This window comes from Myotis yumanensis, unplaced genomic scaffold, assembly GCF_028538775.1.
Source record: "Myotis yumanensis isolate MYYU_CA2020_CCGP unplaced genomic scaffold, mMyoYum1.0.hap1 SCAF_2, whole genome shotgun sequence".
Lineage (NCBI taxonomy): Eukaryota > Metazoa > Chordata > Mammalia > Chiroptera > Vespertilionidae > Myotis > Myotis yumanensis.
Genome location: NW_027223753.1, coordinates 67254676 through 67278174, shown reverse-complemented (window position 1 = coordinate 67278174; position 23499 = coordinate 67254676). Strand labels below are relative to the sequence as shown.

Here is a 23499-nt window from a genome sequence, read left to right as displayed (position 1 = left end):
TTATCAACTCTTCTCTCATTGTGAAACCATATCTAGCAATAATGGCCAACCGAGCATTTGATGTGACATCAGTAGTTTCATCAAGAGAAATCAAAAAATATTTACAACTATTTAAGACTTTTTTAATTGATGTTGTACGTTTTTGTTGAGATGTCTTATTCTGTCTTTCATAGTATTTCTACTGAGTGGTAACTCAGAAATTCTTTTAATAATATCATCTTTATTTTTCATATCGTGAAATAGAGCTGGTGCACATCTTAGAAATGTTTCCTTAATAAATTCTCCATCACTGAGGGATTTTCCATGCTGAGCTATGGAGTGAGCAATACAGTAACTTGCTGATGTTAAATTTGTAGAGCATCTTACAAATTTAATGATGGAATTTGATTGACTTTTATAGAGGCGTAGCTGCCTAGAAATGTATTCCTTCCTTTCATCGATACTTTTTTTCAAGAGCTGACAATGATTAGTTTCAAAATGTCTTTACATTCCACATTCTGCTTACTACTGTTTCATTACACAGTATGCACAATGATCTGTTGTTACTGTCGACAATCCCGTACATCTCGGTCCATATGTCTTGAAAGGGTCAGCTACTGCTACTTCCACTTCCTTTATCATTCAATCTTGCTTTTTATTTTTTTGATTCTCCATCACAAGGCTGCAAAAATAAATAAATATAAATCACGGCGTTTTTTATAAAAGGTTGATAGGTTTCTTACCTATTAACTTTTTGCAGTGTTGTTCCACTGACTCCTGGTGCAAAACAATTCAAAGATAGTATGTATAACCAACAAATATATGGTGCTGTAATCAATTATCCGACATGCAGAATGTCTCGTCGAGCACTGTTGCACCGTATATCTTTTTCTTCTAACCCTCCCACTCCTGTCTCCTAAGGAACATGGCGATCAAGTGCGTCCCTTTGCCGAATGCACCCGAATGCACGGGAAGCTTACCCGAGGCACATGTTGACAATAACGAGGCTGTTTCCAGAATTGGGCATTTTGTCACTCGAGTAAAAATAAAATGTCATGAGTAAAGATTAATCTCTTTATAGTGCAATTCTTAAACTTGTTATATTAATGTCAATATTGGAACAATGTATCTTGGATGTTTTCACTATGTATCTTTGCTACGCAACACCGATGTACATGTTTACATCTGGCTTTAGAATTGCATTATTGATCATGAGTAACGTGAGTAATAACATTACTCGAGTGATGCCCAACTCTGGTTGTTGTGAGAGACAAATATTTGAATAATGCAATTTTTTGTCTCTGTCGATGCGTGTCACCCAAAATGAGTTCGCGTGTCACCTCTGACACGCGTGTCATAGGTTCGCCATCACTGCTCTATACACATGTGGTGCTGATTATTGGTCCTGCCTCCATTGTATATGAGACACAGTGACCCCAGGTGAAGCAATGACTTCCTGCTGCTGAGTGCCCTACAACATCCTGCATGGAGGGCTTCATGTGAAGAGCAGCTTAGTGTGAAAACAGCCGACACCTGAAATTCAGAGTCTGTCTGGGCAGCCTTTGAAATCCCTAAGCACATAAATACACATGAATTTTTAATGTAATAATGCTAATGTGCAAATTAATTAGATCTGTGACTATCTTTTAGAATAATACAAGTATTCTAGAGACTGCAACTCCAAGTACACTGGAAAGAGAGGAAATATACCTTTCTCTACCCAGCATTTAAAAGAAAAAGTCCCTGGAATGTTTTTCAAACAGCCTCACATGAAAACAAAAGACACAAAAACTGCATAGACTTCATTGTGCTAAACAGGAAAGAGCTGTTTTCTTGACATCTAGTCCATTTCTAACTAAGAGCTGCTTCCTGCTTCCACTTACAAAGGATGTGTGTTCAATACAAATACATTCCATTTGTCCTTAATGGACACAAGACATTCCTCACTTGTGAGAAAAACATGAGCCAGAGACTTTGAATTGATAAAAGGGCTGATCAGACTGTCACAGGCAGTGAGGATAAAGAGATACAAATAGCACCAGTATTTCAGTCCATATTTGCAAACACAGAGCCATGGATAAACCTAATTTGACCTTGCCTTTTTATTTTTCTCAAGAAAAAAAAGGATTTTAAGTATAATAATATTACCAAAACTGTACTAACATAGTATGATATCACAGAAGCTGTAGGAAATATTAAAAATCTGCAAATAACAGGATTGCTTCTATTATATTCGAAAAAAATTTTTTTCCTCTGGCTCTATTTTTGCTCATCAGTTTATGTTGGTCAATATCTTCCACAAATAAGTAAGATCATGTGATATTTATCTTTCTCCAACTGGCTTATTTCGCTTAGCATGATCTCTCCAGGCCCATCCAACTATTGCAAATGGTAAGATCCCCGGCCAGGCCAAAGGACCCCACCTGTGCACGAATACCTGGACTGAGCCTCTAGTAAATTCATAATTCTTTACCCCTTTTGGCCCCATGTGTTCCTCCTTCAGCAACCCTATCACTAGCAACAAACCACTAGCCCTGGCCACCGTGGCTCAGTTGGTCAGGTATTATCCTGTGTAGCAAAAGGTTGCAGGTTCAATTCCAGATCAGTACACTTGCCCAGGATGTGCGCTTGATCCGTGGTCTGGGGCATGTGGAAGGTTGTTTTGCTTTACATCGATGTTTCTTTCTTTCTCCGTCTCCCTTCCTCTCTCTCTAAAAATCAAAAACAAACAAGCAAGCAAACAAAAACATTAAATATCCTTAAACTGTGTTTATTGCTGTGTAAAATGCAAATAATATCTACATTATATACATGTGCTGAAGAATAAATTGAATTTAGTTAATAACACCCATAAAGAGTTTAGTACCACAGCATTGTTTGGTGACTGTGACAACAGGGACCCAGCACATGTGGGGTTTGGACCTACACACTGCACAGCAGAAGGACATGGCAAACCATTGCTGTGTTTTTCTATTCTTTTTTCCCCTCTCTTCCTTTTTCACTTTACTGAGCTGAATAAAATGAATGCTTTTATGCAAGTATTCAAGAAGAAACTGACTACACATCAAAACAAGACATGCTGATAACAATCGGTGACTAGAATGCACAAGTAGGAAATCAAATGTCAGAATCAAATGTCATTGGTAAATTTAGCCTGGGGGTCAGATGCAAAGCAGGAAAATAGCTCATGAAGTTCTGAGACAAACAACTTGTCCATCAGAAACACACTCTTCACACAACCAAAAAGACAAGCATCTACAAGGACATCAGCAGATGGCTAATGTAGAAGAAAAAGGATTATGTAATTGGAAGTAGAAGACGTATTTCCTTAAAAAATTACACTTCCAGGTAATTTTTTAAAGAAATATACAGTGGATTATTGAGACATTCTGTCTCTAACTAACTCTCAAGTAGTTCAGATAGAGAAAGAAACTTTGTGGTAAAATAACATTAAGGGAATTTTGTATTTTTGGCCAAGTCCGTAAGGAATGGGTATTTATTCTTCTTTCAAGGTTTGGTAGAAATCACCAGTGAAGCCATTTGGGCCTGAGCTTTTCTTGGTGGTAGTTTTCAACGTCTTTACTTGTTATAAATCTATTCAGATGAGCTATTTCTTCTTGAGAGAGATTCAGTGGTTTATGTCTTTCCAGGAATTTGTCTATTTTTTAACGCAATTTGTTGGCATACCGTTGTTCATGGTATTGCCTCATAATCTTTCTTATTTCTGTAACATCAATAGTACTGTCCTCTTTTTCATTCCTGATTTTAGTAATTTGAGTCTCCTGTCTTTCTTTATGGCCAATTTAACTAAAAGCGTGCCAAAATTGCTGGTGTTTTCAAAGAACCAGCTTTTACTTTCACTGATTTTTTTCTGTATTTTCCCATTATCTATTTCATTAATATCATTTACATAAATATCTATTTTTTTCCTTTTGCTTGCTTTGGATTTAGTTTGTTCTTATTTTACAGTGAAATGATATTAAGGTGAAAGGATATTAATTGAGATCTGTTGCTTTCTTAGTGGTGCTCCAGGGCATATACATATGTATGCGTATGTATATGTATATGTATATGTATGTGTGTGTGTATATATATGTATATATATATGTATATATATAAATATGCACTTCACTCTGTTCTCTGAATCTATGACTCCATTTCTATTTTGTTTGTTAGTTTATTTTGTTCATTAGATTCCACAAGAAAAATCACATGGTATTTGTCTTTCTCTGAGTGGCTTATTTCACTTAGCATAATGCTCTCAGGTCCTCAGAGCGGAGGGGGTGGAGAGATTGAGTGAAAAAGGTGAAATTAAGAAAAAACTCATATATACAGACAACAGTATTATGATAACTAGAGGTAAAGAGGTGTGGAAAGGTAGAAGGGGATAAAAGGGGGCTAAATGGTGATGGCAGGAGACTTGACTTTGGGTGGTAAACATACAATACAATATACAGATGATGTATTGCAGAATTGTACACTTGAAACCTATATAATCTTATTTACCAATGTCACCCCAATAAATTCAATAAAATTAAAAGGAAGTAGAATATACCTCAAATTTATGCTAAATTAATTTCAGTGAGATACAGAACTATTACTCCTGTAACTCTATTCCTTCATACCCCCTTTAGTGTTATTTTTACATATATATTACAAATTATATCTACATATGTAACAACCCCAACAATGTATTTTGAAAGTTATTAACTTATATAATTTTATGTCTTGAAACAAGCTGAAGGAGAAAGAATAAATGTATAGGGCTTGTTATATTAACTTTCTGACTTACAATTTCTGGTTCTCTTTATTCCTATGAATTCACCTTACTATCAGGTGTCATATTGAGAAATATATTACATTTAAGTATGTCATGGGCCCTGCAATACAATTATTGTATACAATTGCTTTTTAAACCAGTTAAGAGGAGAAAGGAAAATAAACCTGCATTTATACTGTCTTTTATAATTACACAATTCCCTTAGTGCTGCTCTTTGTTTTTCTACACGGATTTGTGTTACCATCTGAAGTCACTTGTTCCCTCCCTAAAAACCTCCTTTTGTGTTGTTTGTAAAGTCAATTTGCTAGAAATAAAATTTCCTCAAGTCCCCGCACTGTTTCAATAAAATCAGTTCTTTGAGGGAGAACTTCAGAGATCTCTGTGACGATGCACTGCCTCTCTCCCTGGACAAATATCTCTGAGCCACTGCTCCTCCCCTGGGCAGGGGTGGTAGCCTGTGGTCTTCCCCACTTGCCTCTCCCAGCTGGGAAACTCCTTCCCACAAGTAAGCCAAAGGGAGGGTGATCAGGCCAGGCAATCTCAGCCTGCTGTGCATCAGCCAGAGCCTTCACTCTGTCAGTGGGGCTGGGTGCTGGTTGGGAGCCCCAGCCTCCAGTGTGTGCAACTCAGTGTTGGAGGGGATGAGAAATACTGGTGCCTGCCTCTCCCAGTGACATACCTTACCCTGCTTGAAAGGGGGAAGAGGGAGCCACATCTTGTGGACCACACCCACCAGACAGCAGCAATGGAGCTTTTGTCAAACTGAACTGTAAGATTAGAGTCACTAAAGGAATTAGGCAGACACAGCAAGCAAGCAGGAGGGAAGTTTATTAGAGAGAATGGGGGGATGGAACCACAACCAGGGAAGGTTAGCACGCAGTCTCCGCTATCCTCAGGTTGAATTTTATGTGCAAAACTGCAAGGGGCAGAGGCTGGGGGATGTAAGTGTTCTAGTCTGATTAGCTGGAGTCCATTGTCCTTCAACCCTATTAGTGCTGGTCCTTGAGGCTGTGGGCTGTAAGCTGCCTTTGTTTTTTTTTTTTTAGCCTGCTGTCTTGCCCTGGGTGTGACTCCGTCTTGTTGAGCCAGATAGGGTGACCGCATGTTGTTCCATGAAATGAGGCTGGGGCCACTTTCTCCTTTGGGATTTCTAGTTAGTCCGCCTGAGCCAAATGTCCTCTGCTGGCCTGTCATGAACAAGATAGGAAATCCTGTAAAATCCATGTACCCTCCTGTTTACAAAGCTTTCAAAAATTCCTTTCATGCTTGTTGAGTCACTGCTTTTTACTCAGTGCTTTCAGTTTCACATTACTCTAAATCCGTCATTTCTAATACAGTACTTTAGGAGGTCAGGACAGCCACGTCACATCGGAGTTTAAATAAAAGCCCAACCATCCAGTGAAAGGCAGAGAAGTAACAAACCACTCCAACCTACACTGAGGGGGGAAAAAGGTAAGAACTTTATTTTCTCATCAAAGCAGCTTTCTCTCCACCTCTAAAGGACTGTACTCTGAGAAATGGAGTCCAGGATAAGGTTGGAGCAGAGTGGGAGGGATTTATAAGGGTCAGTTCATTTTCCAAAGAACATGAGCATGAGGATAGGTTGCAGCAGAGCCCACGTGGGACAGGCAGTGAGGTGCAATCCCCGTGATATCAGTTGGCAGCACATCCCTAAGTGTCACTACTGTGCTTGGAGGAATTAGGCAGCAGCAGACATGGGGCTAAGCTCAGAGTTCGAAATGCATTACAATTGTCTTCTTTTTGCCAACATTTTGTTGGCTGCAGACACAGTTAAATTTACCATTGTCTTGATGGAACTTGCTCAATTCTGGTCTGACTGCAGCTGACAATCTGAAAGGGCTACAGATATGTTATTTTCATGAGAAAGAAGCATAGAAAATGAGATGCAGCATAAATAGCCACCTGACACTGTTAAAAAAGGAAGAAAGAAAACCCTGAAACTCAGAGTGAAAAATGAAGATTCACAAAAACACCATACATTTTAGTCATATAAATGAGCTGTGTTTCAAAGTGGATTACTCACTTAAAAGTAACTCAGATTCTGGTTTCCAGATGTGAGGAAGGATAGAGGCTGGGTGAAAATGGGGAAGGGATTAAGAAACACAAATTGGCAGTTACAAAACAGTCACAGGGATGTAAAGTAAAGCCTAGGGAATATAGTCAATAATCCTATCTAATAAAGAGGGAATATGCAAATTGACCATCATGCCATCACAAAGATTGGGGGTGCCCACAGCGGAGGCGAGGTTTCTGTAACACAAGATGGCTGTACCCACAGTGGAGCCTGCATTCCCATAACAGACCAGAGGCTGCACCTGTCCGTCTGGTGAAGCATGACAGGGGACCTCAGGCCACACCCCCCAACCCAGGGTCAGGCTGCGTGACCTGAGGCCATACCCCCCACCTGGAAGGGCTTGACAGGGGACATCAGGTTGCGGCCGCCACACTGTGGAGCTTGACGGGGGACCTCAGGCCATGCCCATCACCAGGGGCTTCACGGGGGACCTCAGGCTGTGCCCCCCTCTCTGGCACTGGGCCAAGGGACCTCAGGCCATGCCCCCCACCCCGGCACCAGGCCAAGGGAGCTGAGGGTGTGCTGGAGGACCTGAGGCTGTTCCTCCTGCCCAGCAGGGCTTTATGGGGGACTTGAGGCTGCGCCCCCATGCTACAGGGCTTGATGGGGGCCCTGAGGCTGAATTCCCCACCTGACTAGGCTTGACGGGGGACCTGAGGCTGCACCTCCCCGCCTAGCATCGGGCCAGGGGACCTGAGGCTGCGCCCCCCGCTTACCTTTGACAAGGGTGGGGTTAGCCGGGTCTGGAACTTGCCCAATGGGTGTGGGGCTGGATGGGTCTTTTTCTCGTGCAATTTTGAGGTGCCGCAGATTAGCGGGGACTTGGCTCTGGGTCTGGTGGCACTCTGATAGGAGGAAGATTTTTATATACATTTTACTAATTTTCTTTCAACTCTGACAGTTCTATTATAGATAAACGGTAAATAGCAATATTAAAATATTTCCCCTAATTAATCCCCTTTTTTTATGTACACAAGTTTCATGCACTGGGCCACTAGTCCACATAATGAAAGCCTAAGCAACCATTACAGCAGAACAACCAGAACAACTGGTCACTATGTTGTGCTCTGACCACCAGGGGGCAAAGGTTCAATGCAGGAGATGCCCTCTGGTGGTCAGTGTGCTCCCCCAGCCAACCTCCCACAACTTACCAACCTCCTGTTCCCCTCTCCCGGCTGGGCGGCCAACCTCCTACAGCCCCTCCACCCCCACATCCAGCCAACCTCCCCTCATCACTCCCCCAACCAGCAAACCTCCTGCAGTTCCCCAATCTGGCCAACCTTCCGGGCTCCTAACTGGACCGGCCAGTCCCAGTTGGCCTCAATCGGGACTGGGCCAGACTCTCCGATTGGTCCCAATTGCCTGCCAGACTAAAGGACCCCACCCATGCATAAATTCGTGCGCCAGGCCTCAGGTACTGTTACAATTATGTAGGCTGACATGTAGACCCATAGAAGGGATCCTTTTAAGGTATACAAATGTCTAACCACTATGTAGTACACTGAAACTCATATAATATTAATTGTCAACTGTATTTTTAAATTAACAATTTTTTTAAATAAAATAAAATAAAAAATAGTTCCAATCAAACAGATCCAATTTCTTAGGGCCAACTTCTTTCTTACCCCTTACAAGTAGAATTTGGCCCCACTACTGTACTACAAAGTTTTCTCTTTAAGAAACCTGCATTGCTAAAGCCACCATTTTGTTTACCTGACCTCTCTGTGCTCTCAATCAGGTTTGTTCTTGCTTTCTAAAAACTGCTTCTGAATTCCTTGGCTTGGCATGAACTTTACTCATCAACTGCTTCTCTGACAACCCTCCCTCTCTCTCCTTTCAGCTCTTCCTCTCCCTCTCTCTCCCCAGTTTTCACCCCTCCTGTCTTCTTCCTGCTTCTTCTTCTCCTCAACCTAATGGAAAAACAGAACAAAACAGAAAACCTACAAGTGTATGCCTGGAAATATATTTTCACCGAACAACCTAGGCTCCCCTCATCTGCCTCCTGATCTTTTAATCCATATTTCATAGTATTTTGTTCCCTTACACCACACACATGTATACACAAACATGGTTTTTGGCAACATTCAGTATTTACAATTGTGCAGTCTTACCCCCTTTTAGTTGAGGCTAATTTTTTGTGAAGCTAATGAAGTTGAAGTATAGGGCCCCTTGCTTGCACAAGCCCATATCAACGCTTTGGGCAGGTCTCTAGTCCTGTTTGTCATACAGTCATACATTTTTATAAAATTTTCAAATGTAAGTTATATTGGTTCTGCTTCCAGAATAACAGTACAAACAGTTCTGTGAACCCTCACTTCTGCAAAATAAGCACAACTAGTAGAAAAACACACATTTAAAATCTGTGAAAAATACCCTGCCTGTTTTTGCACAGCAGTTAGAGTGTCGACCCTTGGATTGAAGGGTGGATTGAATGATTGCAGTGGGGGAATGTGCAGGAGGTCCAATCCGAGTATCTGTTTCACATGGATGTTTCTCTCTCTCTGCCTCACCCCCCCACACACACCACCACCACCACTCTCCCTAAATAACGATGGAAAATATCCTCCAGTGAGAATTAACAACAAAAAAACAACTATGAAAATTATCCAAAGAGCATACATCTAATTATGAAACATTTATTCCCAAAAGTTGGTATTCATAGTAGAATTAATTAACAAATAAATATTAAATTTCTTACACATGGCTGGATGTAAACTACTCTCTAAACCCTATTCGATTTTATATTCAATGTCCAGCGAATAAATCTTTTTATATATTTTCATTGATTTTTAGAGAGAGGGAAGGAGATGGGGAGATGGTAACATCAATAATGAGAGAGAAACATTGATTGGCTGCCTCCTATGAACCAATCTCCTACTGGGGACAAGCCTGCAATCCAGGCATGTACCCTCATCTGGAATTGAGCCCTGATCTCATGGTTCATAGGCCCTCGCTCAACCACAGAGTCACACCAACCGGGTTCTAATCTGAAAATTTTAATGAGAATCTAAAAAGAAGTTTTCTATGGTAAATTAAAAATTTTGTTCATGAAAGTGGTTAAATGTTGATGTCATTGTCATACCAATATTTTTTTAATGGACTCCTTCAATTGCATTTCTATAACTTGCTAAAAGATTATAAGTCTTCCCCTCATCCATCTCACTGTTGACACAGAACTTTTGGCCACGTTGGGGAATTTTATGACTCTACCTTCTGGATCAAAATAACCTGGTGAAAGTTCTTGATCTACTTAGACTGGAAATTCTAATCTATCCCATCCCCTTGCTTGCAGATAAGGTGATACCCTGGACATGGCCTCAGACATCCACATGCCAGGCCCGGTGTGCCTCATTGAGAACACTAACACACAACTAGTGGTTAATCCAGAAGCTTTGAAGATCCTGTCTGCCATTACACAGCCTGTTGTGGTGGTGGCCATTGTGGGTCTCTACCGCACAGGCAAATCCTACCTGATGAACAAGCTGGCTGGGCAGCAAAAAGGTGAGGGGCACCAGCTAAGCTCTGCCAGATCCCTTCTGTCTCCCCACTCTCTCAGCTTTGAGTATGGTGCTACAGGAAGAGCAAGGTAGAGATGGAGAGGAATATTTTTTAAAATATATTTTATTGATTTTTTACAGAGAGGAATAGAGAGAAACATCAATGAGAGAGAAGCATCCATCAGCTGCCTCCTGCACACTCCCCCATTTAGGATGTGCCAGCAACCAAGGCACACGCCCCCGACCAGAATCAAACCTGGGACCATTGAGTCCGTCCGCAGGCTGACGCTCTATCCACTGAGCCAAACCAGTCAGGGCATGGGGAGGAATTTTGAAAGCGAGCTTTTAATCTACCGTCATGCTCTTTCCTTACTGTGGTCTCAAAGAATCAACTCACTGTCTCTTCCCACTTTCCTTAATTTCCCTTTTAAAAGCATAATTTATATACTTTTCCTAGAATTCTATGTTTAATTTTTTAAAGAATCAGCATATCATTTCCCACAGCAACTCTACCATTTTCCAGGATTCTAATTTCTCCATTCTTGCCAATACCTGTTATTTTGTTGTGTGTGTGGTGGTTTTTGTTGTTGTTTGTTTGTTTTTATTGACTTCAGACAAGGAGAGAGAGAGAGAGAGAGAGAGAGAGAGAGAGAGAGAGATTAATAATGTGAGAGAATCATTGATTGTCTGCCTCCTGCACACCCCACACTGGGGATCAAACTCGCCACAACCCAGGCTGGGAATTGAACCGTGACCTCCTGGTTCATAGGTCAGTACTCAACCGCCAGCCACACTGGCCAGGCTGTTATTTTGATTTTTTGATAGTGATCATCCTAATGGGTGTGAAATAGTATGTCATTTTGTTTTGATTTGAATTTACTGGATAGCTAGTGCTGCCAATTATCTTGTTATGTGTTTATTGGTTATTTGCATATTTTCTTTACAAAAATGTCTGTTCCAGTCCTTGGCTCAATTTTTAGTAGAAATTGAGTGTTTTGTATTCTGGGGTTGCATTGCAGGACTTCTTTATATATTCTAGATATCGGTCCCTTAACTGAGAAATATTTTTTCCCATTCCATAGGATTCCTATGAAACTCTGTTGATAGTATCCTTTGACCCACAAAAGTTTTAATTTTGAATCCAACTTATCTATTTTTCATTCGTTGTTTATGGTTTTGGTATCATATCCAAGAAATCATTCCAAAGTCAATATTATGAAGCTTTCCCCCTATGTTTTCTTCTATGAATTTTATAGTTTTAGCTTTTTCATGTATGTCTTTGAACTCATTTGAGTAACTTTGTAGAAGGAAAGCTTTCTATCTTGCACCATTGTGATGCCAGCTGAAGGATTTTCATATATGGCTTTTATTACGTTGAGTTAGTTTACTTCTAGTCCTAATTTGTTAATGTGTTTATAATAAAAGGTGTTGAATGATTTTATGTATTGGATATTGGAATTTCCCTGTTTCTCTGTAAAATGAGTACTGATTGTAGTTGGTTTTTTTAAATGTATTTTTATTGATTTCATAGAGGAAGGCAGAGAAAGAGAGAGTTAGAAACATCAGTAATTAGAGGGAATCATTGATTGGCTGCCTCCTGCACCTCCCACACTTGGGATGGAGCCCATAACCAGGGCATGTGCCCTGTCCCGTAGTCAAACCATGATCTCCTGGTTCTTATGTCGATGCTCAACCTCTGAGCCACACAAGACAAGCTACTGTCTGTGGTCTCCCCTAACCTTGATTATATTCATTTTTATCTCCATTTTAAGACACATCTGCTATGAAAACTCCACTCCCTCTTTCTCCTCTCCCCCTAAAGGCTTTTCTATGGGTTCTACGGTTCAGTCTCACACCAAAGGCATCTGGATGTGGTGTGTGCCTCACCCTAAGAAACCAAACTACACCCTAGTTCTGCTTGACACTGAGGGGTTGGGAGATGTAGAGAAGGTAAGTGTTGAAGATTCAATTTGGAGACAATCCCTTCATTTCTGGCTATTGTCTACACTATTTATTACTTTTTATTTTCCTTTTTAAAAATTTTATTATTATTATTTTAATTTTTATTAAAATAAGAGCTGGCAGTAAACCTTAAGTGTTTTTTTCATTTCTGTTTATGTGCTAAGAGACCAAGTTTTGCAATCAGGGATCATGAAAATATAAGGCAGAATCCAAGAAGACCATAGTGCTCATTAGATAGTATTCTAATTATTAACAAGAGGCTATAAGCTAAGCCGGTTAACACAGATGCATAAAGGTACCACAAACAAAATCAATCATGAGTCCTATCCTGCAGAGCACTTTAGTTAAGGATCAATATTCAGAATTCCTAAACTGAAGTTTAAATTTAAGCTCTGTTATTAACACAGTGGCCTTAGCAAATTATTTCACTTCTTTTAACCTCAGCTTTCTGAACTTTAAAACCAATGCAAATGTCCCTCATAGTGTTGTTTTGACTATTTAATAAGAACAGAAAGTGTTAGGTGAATAATAATGACTAGATAAAATAGCTATAAGTATTATTACTCTTACATAAGTCTATTTTGCTGCAAAAACATAGAGAAAATTAAATTACATTTAAGGATTTAGAATGTCCACCAATCTGGACTGTTTGTTTTGCAATTATCTGCGAATGGTCATAAGAGGACCTAGTGAGAATCAGTGTAACCAAAAATACTAATCAGAAGACTATTCAAAGTCCAAGTCCTACTAACAACTATTTTCATTTGGATTTGTTTCCTCTTATAAGATATTAATCTAAAAAAAGCCACTCGACTAAATGAGCATCTGTTTACTACTGCTGATCTGGAAAGTGCCATGAGAATAAAACATAATCCTGGCCCAAATGTGTTCTGATTTCCAGGGTGACAACCAAAATGACTCCTGGATCTTTGCCCTGGCAATACTGCTGAGCAGCACCTTTGTGTACAACAGCATGGGGACCATAAACCAGCAGGCCATGGACCAGCTGCAGTATCCTTTTTGTGGTCCAGAACAGCATCAAAATCAGAGGGGAGACTAGTACCTAAATACCAGCTCCCTGAATGTGAATCCTGGCGAATCAAGCACAAAAAGAGAAAGTATGAAAAATAATTCAAGGGCAGGAAGAATTAACACTTGTGTTAGAAGCAAAGACAAAACAAAGGTTTGGAATATGTGGGATTAATATGGCATGAGGGGCACTGTACTTTTACACCATTTTTCCTTAGTTTGCTACTCAGCTATGTGACAGAGCTGACAGATAAAATAAGGGCAAAATCTTCTCCTGATGCAAATGAGGTTGAGGATTCAGCTGACTTTGTGAGCTTCTTTCCAGATTTTGTGTGGACAGTGAGAGATTTTTCCCTAGAATTGGAAGTAGATGGGCAACCCATCTCAGCAGACGAGTACCTGCAGAATTCACTCAAACTCAAGCAAGGTAAAGGGGACTGAGAACTGATTATTGGGAATCACAAGCCATTAGAAAACATCATCTTTTATTTTTCTACTAGTGGCCTGAAGCACGAAATTAATGCACAGAGGAGGGGTGGAGGGGTGTCCCTCAGCCCAGCCTGCACCCTCTCTAATCTAGGATCCCTCAGGGGATGTCCAACTGCCAGTTTAGGCCCTATTGGATGGGGCCTAAACTGGCAGTCAGACATCCCTCTCGCAATCCGAGACTGCTGGCTCCTAACTGCTCACCTGCCTGCCTACTGATTGCACCTAGCCACTGTACATACCAGCCTGTTCGCCCCCAACTGCACCCCCACACTGGCCTACTTGCCCCCCACTGCCCCCCTCTGCTGGCCTACTCGCCTCCAACTGCCCTTCCCTGCCAGCCTTATGGCCCCCAACTATCCTCCCCTGCCAGCCTGATGGCCCCCAACTGCCCTCCCCTGCCGGTCACATGGCCACCAATACCCTCCTGGCCAGCCTCATGGCCCCTAGCTGCCTTCCCCTACTGGCCTCATGGCCCCCAGCTGCCCTCCCCTGATGGCCTCATGGCCCTCAACTGCCCTTCCTGGCCGGTCTCCTGGAAGGTCTCCCAGTCTAATTAGCATATTATCCTTTTATTACTATAGATTTAGTGTTTTTACATGTATAGTTTTCTGCTTCTTCTCAGCTGTCTAGTTCTAAGAATTAATGCTTGTTTAATATCTAAGTTCATAGATTTTATTTTCAATTATCTTCTCCCCTCTTCTAAGAATAAGTTTCTTTTTCTTTCACTTTTCCCTGCACTGTGATCTGATTGATTTTTATCTCCCAGGTTAGGGCTTGTGATGCTGTAATTAGCCAAAGAATATGGAGTAGAATGGGCATTTATTTAAAGAAAATAGATTAAAGCTTAACAATGTGCTAGGCCATGGGTTTGCAAACTATGGTCCACAGGCAAATGATGGCCAATGCAGCCTGCCAGCTATCTTACAAATAGGTTTTACTGAGTGAATACTATGTAGATTGTTCATGGATGCTTTCATGCTATAATAGCAGAATTGAATACTTGGAAAAGAAACCACCTGACCTGCAAAGCCTAATATATTTACCATTTGACCATTTACAGAAAAAGTTTCCAAGCCCCTATATTAAGCAATGCCCTTTTTTATCTTTCTCCAGGTACAAGTCCCAAAGATAAAAATTTTAACCTACCCCGACTTTGTATCCGAAAGTTCTTCCCAAAGAAGAAATGTTTTATCTTTCATCAGCCCACTGATTGGAGGAAGCTACGCCTACTGGAGACAATGCATGATGATCAGCTGGACCCCGAATTCATGCAACAAGCTGCTGACTTCTGTTCCTACATCTTTAGCAATTCCAAAGTCAAAACTCTTTCAGGAGGCATCCAGGTCAATGGACCCCGTGAGTCCACTTCCCAATCATTACTCTCACTCTTAAGACTAAAAGAAGGTGGAATAGCATCCACCTAGTTTCAGCTTTGAAAAGTGCAATCAACTATTACTGTGGTATATTCCAGATGACACAACATTTCTAAGAGATTTTATTAATCAGGTTTTGTGGGTGAGAAAAGATAGAAAAGGACAAATAAAAAAGCTCTATTGGTTAAAATTGCCCTAATAAGCTGGACCTGTACTATCCTACATAATAAAAGCCTAGGTACATCATGCTCTTGAGTGACATCATCACAAGATGGCCACCATAAGATAGTTGCCACAAGATGGCCGGCAGTAGAGGGTAGTGGGTGTGACCAGGACTGCAGAGGAGGGCTGTTGGGAGGGGGGTGTAGACCAGGCCTGCAGGGGAGGGCAGTTAGGGGCGACCAGGGTGACAGGGGAGGGTAGTTGGGAGCAAGATCAAGCCAGTAGGGGAGGGCAGTTGGGGGCAACCAGGCCAGTAGGAAAGTGCTGTTGGGTGTGACCAGGCCTGCAGGGGAGTGAAGTAGGGGGCAATCAGGCGAGCAAGGGAGCAGTTAAGCATCGATCAGGCCAACATGGAAGAGGTTACGGGGCAATCAGGCTGGCAGGCAGGCAGGCAAGCAGTTAGGAGCCAGCAGTCCTGGATTGTAAGAAGGATGTCCAACTGCTGGTTCAGTCCCTATCCCACAATTTTGGAAAGGGTGCAGACCGGGTTGAGGGACACCCCACCACCCCCTAATGTGCACAAATTTCATGCACTAGGCTTCTAGTACCATATAACAGCTACTAGGCAAATGTAGTAGCTACATTTAACTAAAATTACATGTAGATTAATTAGAATTTAAAAAAATTAACAATTCTGATTACATGGCTAGTGGCTCCAATATTGGATAGCACATATAGCACACGACCATCATCACAGAAAGTTCTTTCGGACAGTGTTCTGCTAGAATAAATTAAATGGAGGACTCCTTTTAAAATTCATTTCTAATTTTTTTAATTCTCACCCAAGGTTGTTTTTCCATAAATTTGAGAGAGAGAGAGAGAGAGAAATCGATGTGAGAGAGAAACATTAATCAGTTGCCTCCTGCATGCACCCCAGCTGGGGATTGAACCCACAACCTAGGTGTATGCCCTCACCAGGAATCAAACTCACAACTTTTTGGAGCATGGGATGATGCTCCAACCAACAGAGCCACCTGGCCAGACCAGAGGACTTCTTTTTAATTATTTCACAAATATTGATTTTATAAATGCTTACCACGGACAAGAACTGATGATAGAGACATAAATGAGAGGTACATTTCCTATCCTAAAGGTGCTTAGGGGTAAAGTACATGCACTCAATAAACACAGGTCTATGGTGTCTAGAACAGTGGTTCTCACCCTTTGATATGTATACATATGACTCAAGGATCTCGCCAGAGAAGAATTTAATTCAGTTGATCTGGAGCAGAGGTTGAGAGTCTGCATTTCTAGAAAATTTCTAGGTGATGCTAAGGACAAAGATGCTGTGAGCCAAATGAGTGTTGAGAGATACCATCAGATTTATAGTGGATGGACTGTTTCCTCACCCAACCTACAACAAACATTATCTTTTGTTCTCTATTTGCAGGGCTGGAGACTCTGGTGCTGACCTATGTCAATACCATCAGTAGTGGGGACCTGCCCTGCATGGAGAATGCAGTCCTAACATTGGCCCAAATAGAGAACTCGACTGCAGTGCAAAAGGCCATGACTCACTATGACCAGCAGATGACCGAGAAGGTTCAGCTGCCTACAGAAACCCTCCAAGAGCTCCTGGACCTGCACATGGCCAGTGAGAAAGAGGCCGTTGAAATCTTCATGAAGAATTCCTTCAAGGATGTTGACCATTTATTTCAAAAGGAATTAGCGGTAATTTTTTTCTTATGTTTATATGGATTAGGGTCTCAGAAAGCAAAGTACTACCAGAAAATAAAATGGATATTTATCATGAAAGTAAGAATTCTTACTAGACTTCAAAATGATAAAACCACTTTTTATCATTATTATAGTAAGAAGAACCAATTTTATTATGATTGACTTAAAGTCTGAACATTTTTTTCCTGTCATGCATAAACTAATACTCTTTCTCATAATTTTTTTTAAAATATATTTTATTGATTTTTTACAGAGAGGAAGGGAGAGAGATAGATAGTTAGAAACATCGATGGGAGAGAAACATCGACCAGCTGCCTCCTGCACATCTCCCACGGGGGATGTGCCCGCAACCCAGGTACATGCCCTTGACCGGAATCGAACCCGGGACCTTTCAGTCCGCAGGCCGACGCTCTATCCACTGAGCCAAACCGGTTTTGGCTCTTTCTCATAATTTAATAAAATAAATGCAGGCAACAATCAAAGCTTTTCATCAAGTTACATGCTTGCTGTTATCAGACCAATTTCATATTATAGCCAAAAGCAAAGAAAGATGTAGTCTTAGTGATCTTGAGCAGGCTTACATTGAGCCACATTTCTTCCATATGCAATCGCTGGTCCAATGTGAAAAGCAGAAGTTTCTTTCTAAAGGTGTAGTTGGGGAACTAGAGAACCTAGTCCTGACCTATGTCAATGCCATCAGCAGTGGCGACCTGCCCTGCATGGAGAACGCTCTTTTGGCCTCGGCCCAGATAGAGAACTCGGCTGCAGTGCAAAAGGCCATGGCCCACTATGACCAGCAGGTGGGTAGCATCAATGCTAACATAAAGCCAGCAATCTCTGCCATGAACTTCACCTCCAAGGAGAAAGGGTCTTCAATAGAAAGACAGGATCAGGAGGAAGGATGTGGTCCTGCTGAGGTGCCTGTAAGTTTTTACAGGGTCACAGACTGGTTTTTGAGAAGCCTTTCCAAAAATGCCAAGGTCAAGCTAACATTTTCTCTGTACTCTTTCTATGTCCTATTTTCACATTAAAGGACCAGCTAGCAATAAGGCGAGATCACTTTTGTAATGAGAATATGAAGGCATCATCAGATCGCTGCTCAGCTTTACTTAAGGATATCTTCCATTCTTTAGAAGAAGATATAAAGCAGGGGGTTTATTCTATACCAGGAGGATATCATCTCTTAATGCAGACTATGAACGAGCTGAAGAAAAAGTATTTTCAAGAACCCAGGAAGGGAATACAGGTAACCAGCATTTATCTGTCTCTGTTTCTCCCCTCAACCCCTCACTTCCCTTTCTCCCAGTCTCCCTCCACCTTCTTTCCTTGGATATGCTCTCTCCAGGATGGCTTCATTCCTCACCCCATATGGGACCACAGCACCAACAGCTCCAAAAGTAGAGCCCTCACTCAGAGAACAGGGACTCTCAATCTATATTTATATTTATATCAGTCTCTTACAAAGGTTTCTGCTTCATAGGGTGCCAGGCGTGGCTAACCTGGAGCATGTGCCCACCCTGTGACAAGGGCCCCTTGACCAGCACAAGGACCAGGGCCAAGCAAATAATTCCTATAGGCAAAGATAGTGGGCAAACAGGAATAAGCGCTTCTTGCGATTTCCTGTTATTAATGCCATTTTCTCTGGGTCCTAGAGTGAAGAAGTTCTTCACGCATACCTGAGCTCCAAGGAGTCTGTGATTGATGCAATTCTACATACAGACCAGACTCTCACAGAAATGGAAAAGGAGATTGAAGGTGAGGAGCACGTCAAGGGACTAGATAGCCTCAACAGCTTTTAAAAGTTTAAATATTTTGGCTTAGAGAATCTGGGGTCCTTAAACAAGAGCCAGATGAGCAAAGATGACTATTATTAGCCAAAGTCAGTCTCAGTGGGGCAAATGCAGTCAACAGCAACAATGAGAGGAAAGTTCACAAAGAAGAAAAAGCAAGGTAGTCAGCCACATGAATTTGTCTTCTTCCTTTCCTCCTGGCAGTGCAACGTGTGGTAGCTGAATCTGCAGAGGCTGCAGCAAAAATGTTGGAGGAAATGCAAAAGGAGAATCAGAAGATGATGGAGGAGAAAGAAAAGAGTTTCCAGGAACATCTGAAACAATTGACTGAGAAGATGGAGAAGGAGAGGGCCCAATTAATGGCAGAGCAAGAGAGGGTTCTGGCTCTTAAACTCCAGGTACATAATGGCATCACCTTGAGGTTTCTCTTTTTCTGTTTTCTGTCCACACTCCCTGACCTCTTTGTGTGTCTGTTAGAACCCGAAACCTGAAAGGACCTTGCTTGCCCGCTTGTACCTTTTGATCCCTGTCTATCTGCCTGACTTGGAGCCTGCCTATGTCTGGTTATTAAAAATATATATATATTCCTTTATCTCACATCCAGTACTTCATCAGTACGTTCTTCAATCAATGGTAGCTATTATCTTCCAGGCATTGCAAATATGTCTTATCTGTATCTCTTGCTTAATATTATATGAAGTAAGAATTGCTGTGTATCTATAGCTTAGGAGAAGAAACAGAGGTTCAGAAAAGATGAGGTTTTATAGGGTCACACAGATCGGTAAGTTATCTGAACAACCCTCAAATTTAGAGGAATCTACAATCACTTCTAAGAGAACCTTTATGAGCAGAAAGACTCCTTGCCTCTCACACCTGTGTCTGCCACTTCTGACTGTTTGCTATGCCCTTCGTCTAGTTTGTGTAGTGAGTTATGTGCAGAAATCCTGTGTGGACAGTTAGGGGCCTTGATGTCCTTACTTATACCCTGCTATTCTTGCCACCAAGTTGTGGAGGCTTAAATCAAATTCCCTGATCTAAGATTCAGGCACTTCCTTAGATTTTGAAAATTTTTTATATCTGTCATGTGTATGTATATAAAAGTCTGTGTATAGGGCTGTGTGTGTGTGTGTGTGTGTGTGTGTATAAAAGAATCTATAAGATTTGAAAACAAACATATGACTAAGGTTGCCCACATGTGTTGTAATGGGACTTGTAATTTAAGTTTATCACTATATAAGAAGGTATAAGCCAAAATCTCTCTCAGTTTTAGGAAGCTCAAGAAAAGCAGTCATAGAGCTAGGATGCCCAACAGAAAGTATAATGAATATTTATGGTAGAGAAAATTCCAAGCAGAAATTGAATACTAAGAATGTGGAAACTAGCTAGAAGTAGAGATTTGCTTACTGCTGTACTTTATTTACTCTTATTTGTCCCTTTTTAGGAACAGACCATGTTACTAAAGGAAGGATTTCAAGATGAGAGCAGACAACTTCAGAGAGAAATAAAGGATCTCAAGTATAAAATGGAAAGAAGGAACAGTTGTATCTTAATCTAAAGACCTTAGGCAAAGAGCTTCCTTGGTCACTCTACCCAAGGCATAACTAAAACAGTTTTAGAATCTGGAAAAATGTCACAACTTGAGAAAAAGTGACCTTCTTTAAGCTGATAAAAGAAATCTACAAAAAACCCTTCACCTAACATACTTAATGATAAAAAACAGAAAGCTTTGCCCCTAACACAGGAATAAAGCAAGGATGAGCAGTCTCCCCACTCCTGTTAAACAGTATAATGAAAGGCTTCCTACAATATGGCAAAAGAGAGAAAGAAGGAAGGAAGGAAGGAAGGAAGGAAGGAAGGAAGGAAGGAAGGAAGGAAGGAAGGAAGGAAGGAAGGAAGGAGAAAGAAAGAAAGAAAGAAAGAAAGAAAGAAAGAAAGAAAGAAAGAAAGAAAGAAAGAAAGAAAGAAAGAAAGAAAGGAAAAAGAAGAAAGAAAGAAAGAAAGAAAGAAAGAAAGAAAGAAAGAAAGAAAGAAAGAAAGAAAGAAAGAAAGGATAAAACTGCCTTTATTCTCACACACTATGATTATCCACATAGAAAAATCCTAGTGAATCTGCAACAAAAGCAAAAAACAGCAACAACAATGACTCTTGGGACAACTTTTAAGTTTAAAAATGTTGTAAGATTCAAGGTCAATTCACAAAAATCCACTTTCAACTGTATTTTTATATAAAAGCAATGGACTATTGGAAACCAAAAATTACAAAACAATACGACTTACAATAGCTGTTTTTTTAAAAAATGGAATACTTCTGTAGAAATATAACTAAACATGCACACAATCTTCTATGCTGAAAAACATTCTAAGACCAAGAGATTATGGGATCGATCATGATGTATGAATTTCCTTAGATTCCTACTCCACTGTTGTTTTTGTGATGTTCCTTTTACACATTGTAGAGAAGGTTCAAGACCCTTATTATTAGAGCTATGCCTGACAAAAGCATATGCCTAGTATTTGTTAAGTTTCCCTGAGCACTAAAAATATGTTAATTGTGGGGGGCAGAGGTGGTATGGAGGGGGTCAATGGGGAAAAAGGGGGATAGCTGTAATACTATCTACACTAATAAAAGAGAAACATGGTGCTGAAACCAGTTTGGCACAGTGGATAGAGCGTCGGCCTGCGGACTGAAAGGTCCCAGGTTCGATTCCGGTCAAGGGCATGTACCTGGGTTGCGGGCACATCCCCAGTAGGAGGTGTGCAGGAGGCAGCTGATCGATGTTTCTCTCTCGTCGATGTTTCTGGCTCTCTGTCCCTCTCCCTTCCTCTCTGTAAAAAATCAATAAAATATATTTAAAAAAAGAGAGAGAGAAACATGGTAATTAGCGTACGACCGCTACCCTTCCCATTGGCTAATCAGCATATCCTTATGCAAATTAACTGTCAGCCAAGATGGCGGCTGGCAGCCATGCACTTAAGCGAGCAGGGAGGCTTGCTTGCTCCAGTGACGGCGAACTCCAACGTTCCCTGCCTGCCGCTGCCAGCCTCTCAGCTGCAACTCTAAGCAACTATGTACTATGTTGCAAATAAGAAGCTAAACAAAACCCCAGAAACCGGCTTTCATTCAGCTGGGCTTCAGCCAGCTGGACCGCAACATTGTATCGATGTATTCAGCAGCAAGGTCTCAGAGCTAAAGCTGGCCCAGAATAAAAAAAAGAAAAAGAAAAAAAGGAGCAGTTGGGAGCTTCAGTCACCCGCTTCCGGAAAACAGCCCTCAGCCCCTCACCCAGACTGGCCAGGCACCCCAGTGGGGACCCCCACCCTGATCCAGGACACCCTTCAGGGAAAACCAGCCAGCCCCCACCCATGCACCAGGCTTCTATTCTATATAGTAAAAGGGTAATAAGCATCCCGGCACCGGGATCAGCAGAGCAGCGAGGCTCCAGGCACCGGGATCAGCGTGACAGGAGGCAGTGCCCAAACCCCCTGATCAGCCCTGCTCTGTGCCTGATAGGGGGGAGCTCCCCAACCCCCTGATCGCCCTGCAGCTCTGTGTGTGACAGGGGGCGGGGCCACAACCTCCCTATCTGCCCTGCTCTGTTCGTGACAGGGGAAGGCGCCCCAACACCCTGATCAGCCCTGCTCTGTGCCTGATAGGGGGAGCTCCCCAATCCCCTGATTGCCCTGCGGCTCTATGTTTAACAGGGTGCAGTGAACCAACCCCCTGATCAGCCCTGCTCTGTGTGTGACAGGGTGCGGTGCCCCAACCCCCCCCCCCCCCACGGGCCCTGCTCTGTGTGTGACAGGGTAGATCCATACCCTCTCCATTTGCCCTGCCCTGAGTGTGACAGTGGCGGTGCCCCAACCCCCAGTTCAGCCCTGCTCTGTGGGTGATAGAGAGTGGCGCCCCAACCCCCCTCCACGGGCCTTGCTCTGTGTGTGACAGGGTAGAGCCATAACCTCCCCATTGGCCCTGCCCTGAGTGTGACAGGGTACAGTACCCTAACCCCCTGATCCGCCCTACTCTGTGAGTGACAGGGGGGAGCTCCTCAACCCCCTGATGGGCCCTGCTCTGTGCGTGACAGGGGGGAGCTCCCCAACCCCCTGATCAACCCTGCTCTGTGTGTGACAGGGTACGGAACCCCAACCCCCCTGATTGGCCCTGCTCTGTGCGTGACAGGGGGCAGCGCCACAACCTCCCCATTGACCCTGCCTTGAGTGTTACAGGGGGCGGTGCCCCAACCCCCCAATCAGCCCTACCCTGAGCGTGACTGAGGGTGGCATCGCAACCTCCCAATCTGCCCTGCTCTGTGCATGACGGGGGGGGGGGGGGGTACCCCAACTACCCAATCGGCCCTGCTCTGAGCCTGACCTGGGGCTGCACCTAGGGATTGGGCCTGCCCTCTGCCACCAGGGAGCAGGCCTAAGCCAGCAGGTCGTTATCTCCCGAGGGGTCCCAGACTGCGAGAGGGCACAGGGTGGGCTGGGGGACCCCCCCCAGTGCACAAATTTTTGTGCACCAGGCCTCTAGTTCTATATAATAAAAACCTAATCTGCAAATCGACCGGAATGACCAGTTGGTGGGGGGCAGGACCAGCGAGCAGAGGGA

The 23499-nt window shown here is 42.4% G+C and overlaps 1 protein-coding gene across 3 annotated transcripts in view; it reads left to right on the top strand.

Moving 5' to 3' along the window:
* LOC139003534 (guanylate-binding protein 1-like) overlaps nt 1-22825 on the top strand; it is a 46364-nt gene extending 23539 nt beyond the window's left edge. Inside the window, exons 2-12 of one of the 3 annotated variants that reach the window (XM_070405534.1) lie at nt 6097-6211; nt 10147-10355; nt 12174-12301; nt 13215-13324; nt 13573-13769; nt 14945-15187; nt 16817-17097; nt 18137-18349; nt 18756-18858; nt 19098-19291; nt 20335-22824. In XM_070405534.1, coding sequence (XP_070261635.1) covers nt 10166-10355; nt 12174-12301; nt 13215-13324; nt 13573-13769; nt 14945-15187; nt 16817-17097; nt 18137-18349; nt 18756-18858; nt 19098-19291; nt 20335-20448 — 1773 coding nt within the window. In that variant the 5' untranslated portion in view covers nt 6097-6211; nt 10147-10165 and the 3' untranslated portion in view covers nt 20449-22824. Of the gene's footprint in view, nt 1-6096; nt 6212-10146; nt 10356-11062; nt 11121-12173; nt 12302-13214; nt 13325-13572; nt 13770-14944; nt 15188-16816; nt 17098-18136; nt 18350-18755; nt 18859-19097; nt 19292-20334 lie in introns of those variants that run through there. The other 2 variants (XM_070405535.1, XM_070405537.1) reach the window with 2 other exon arrangements.
* The last annotated feature ends 674 nt before the right edge of the window (nt 22826-23499 follow it).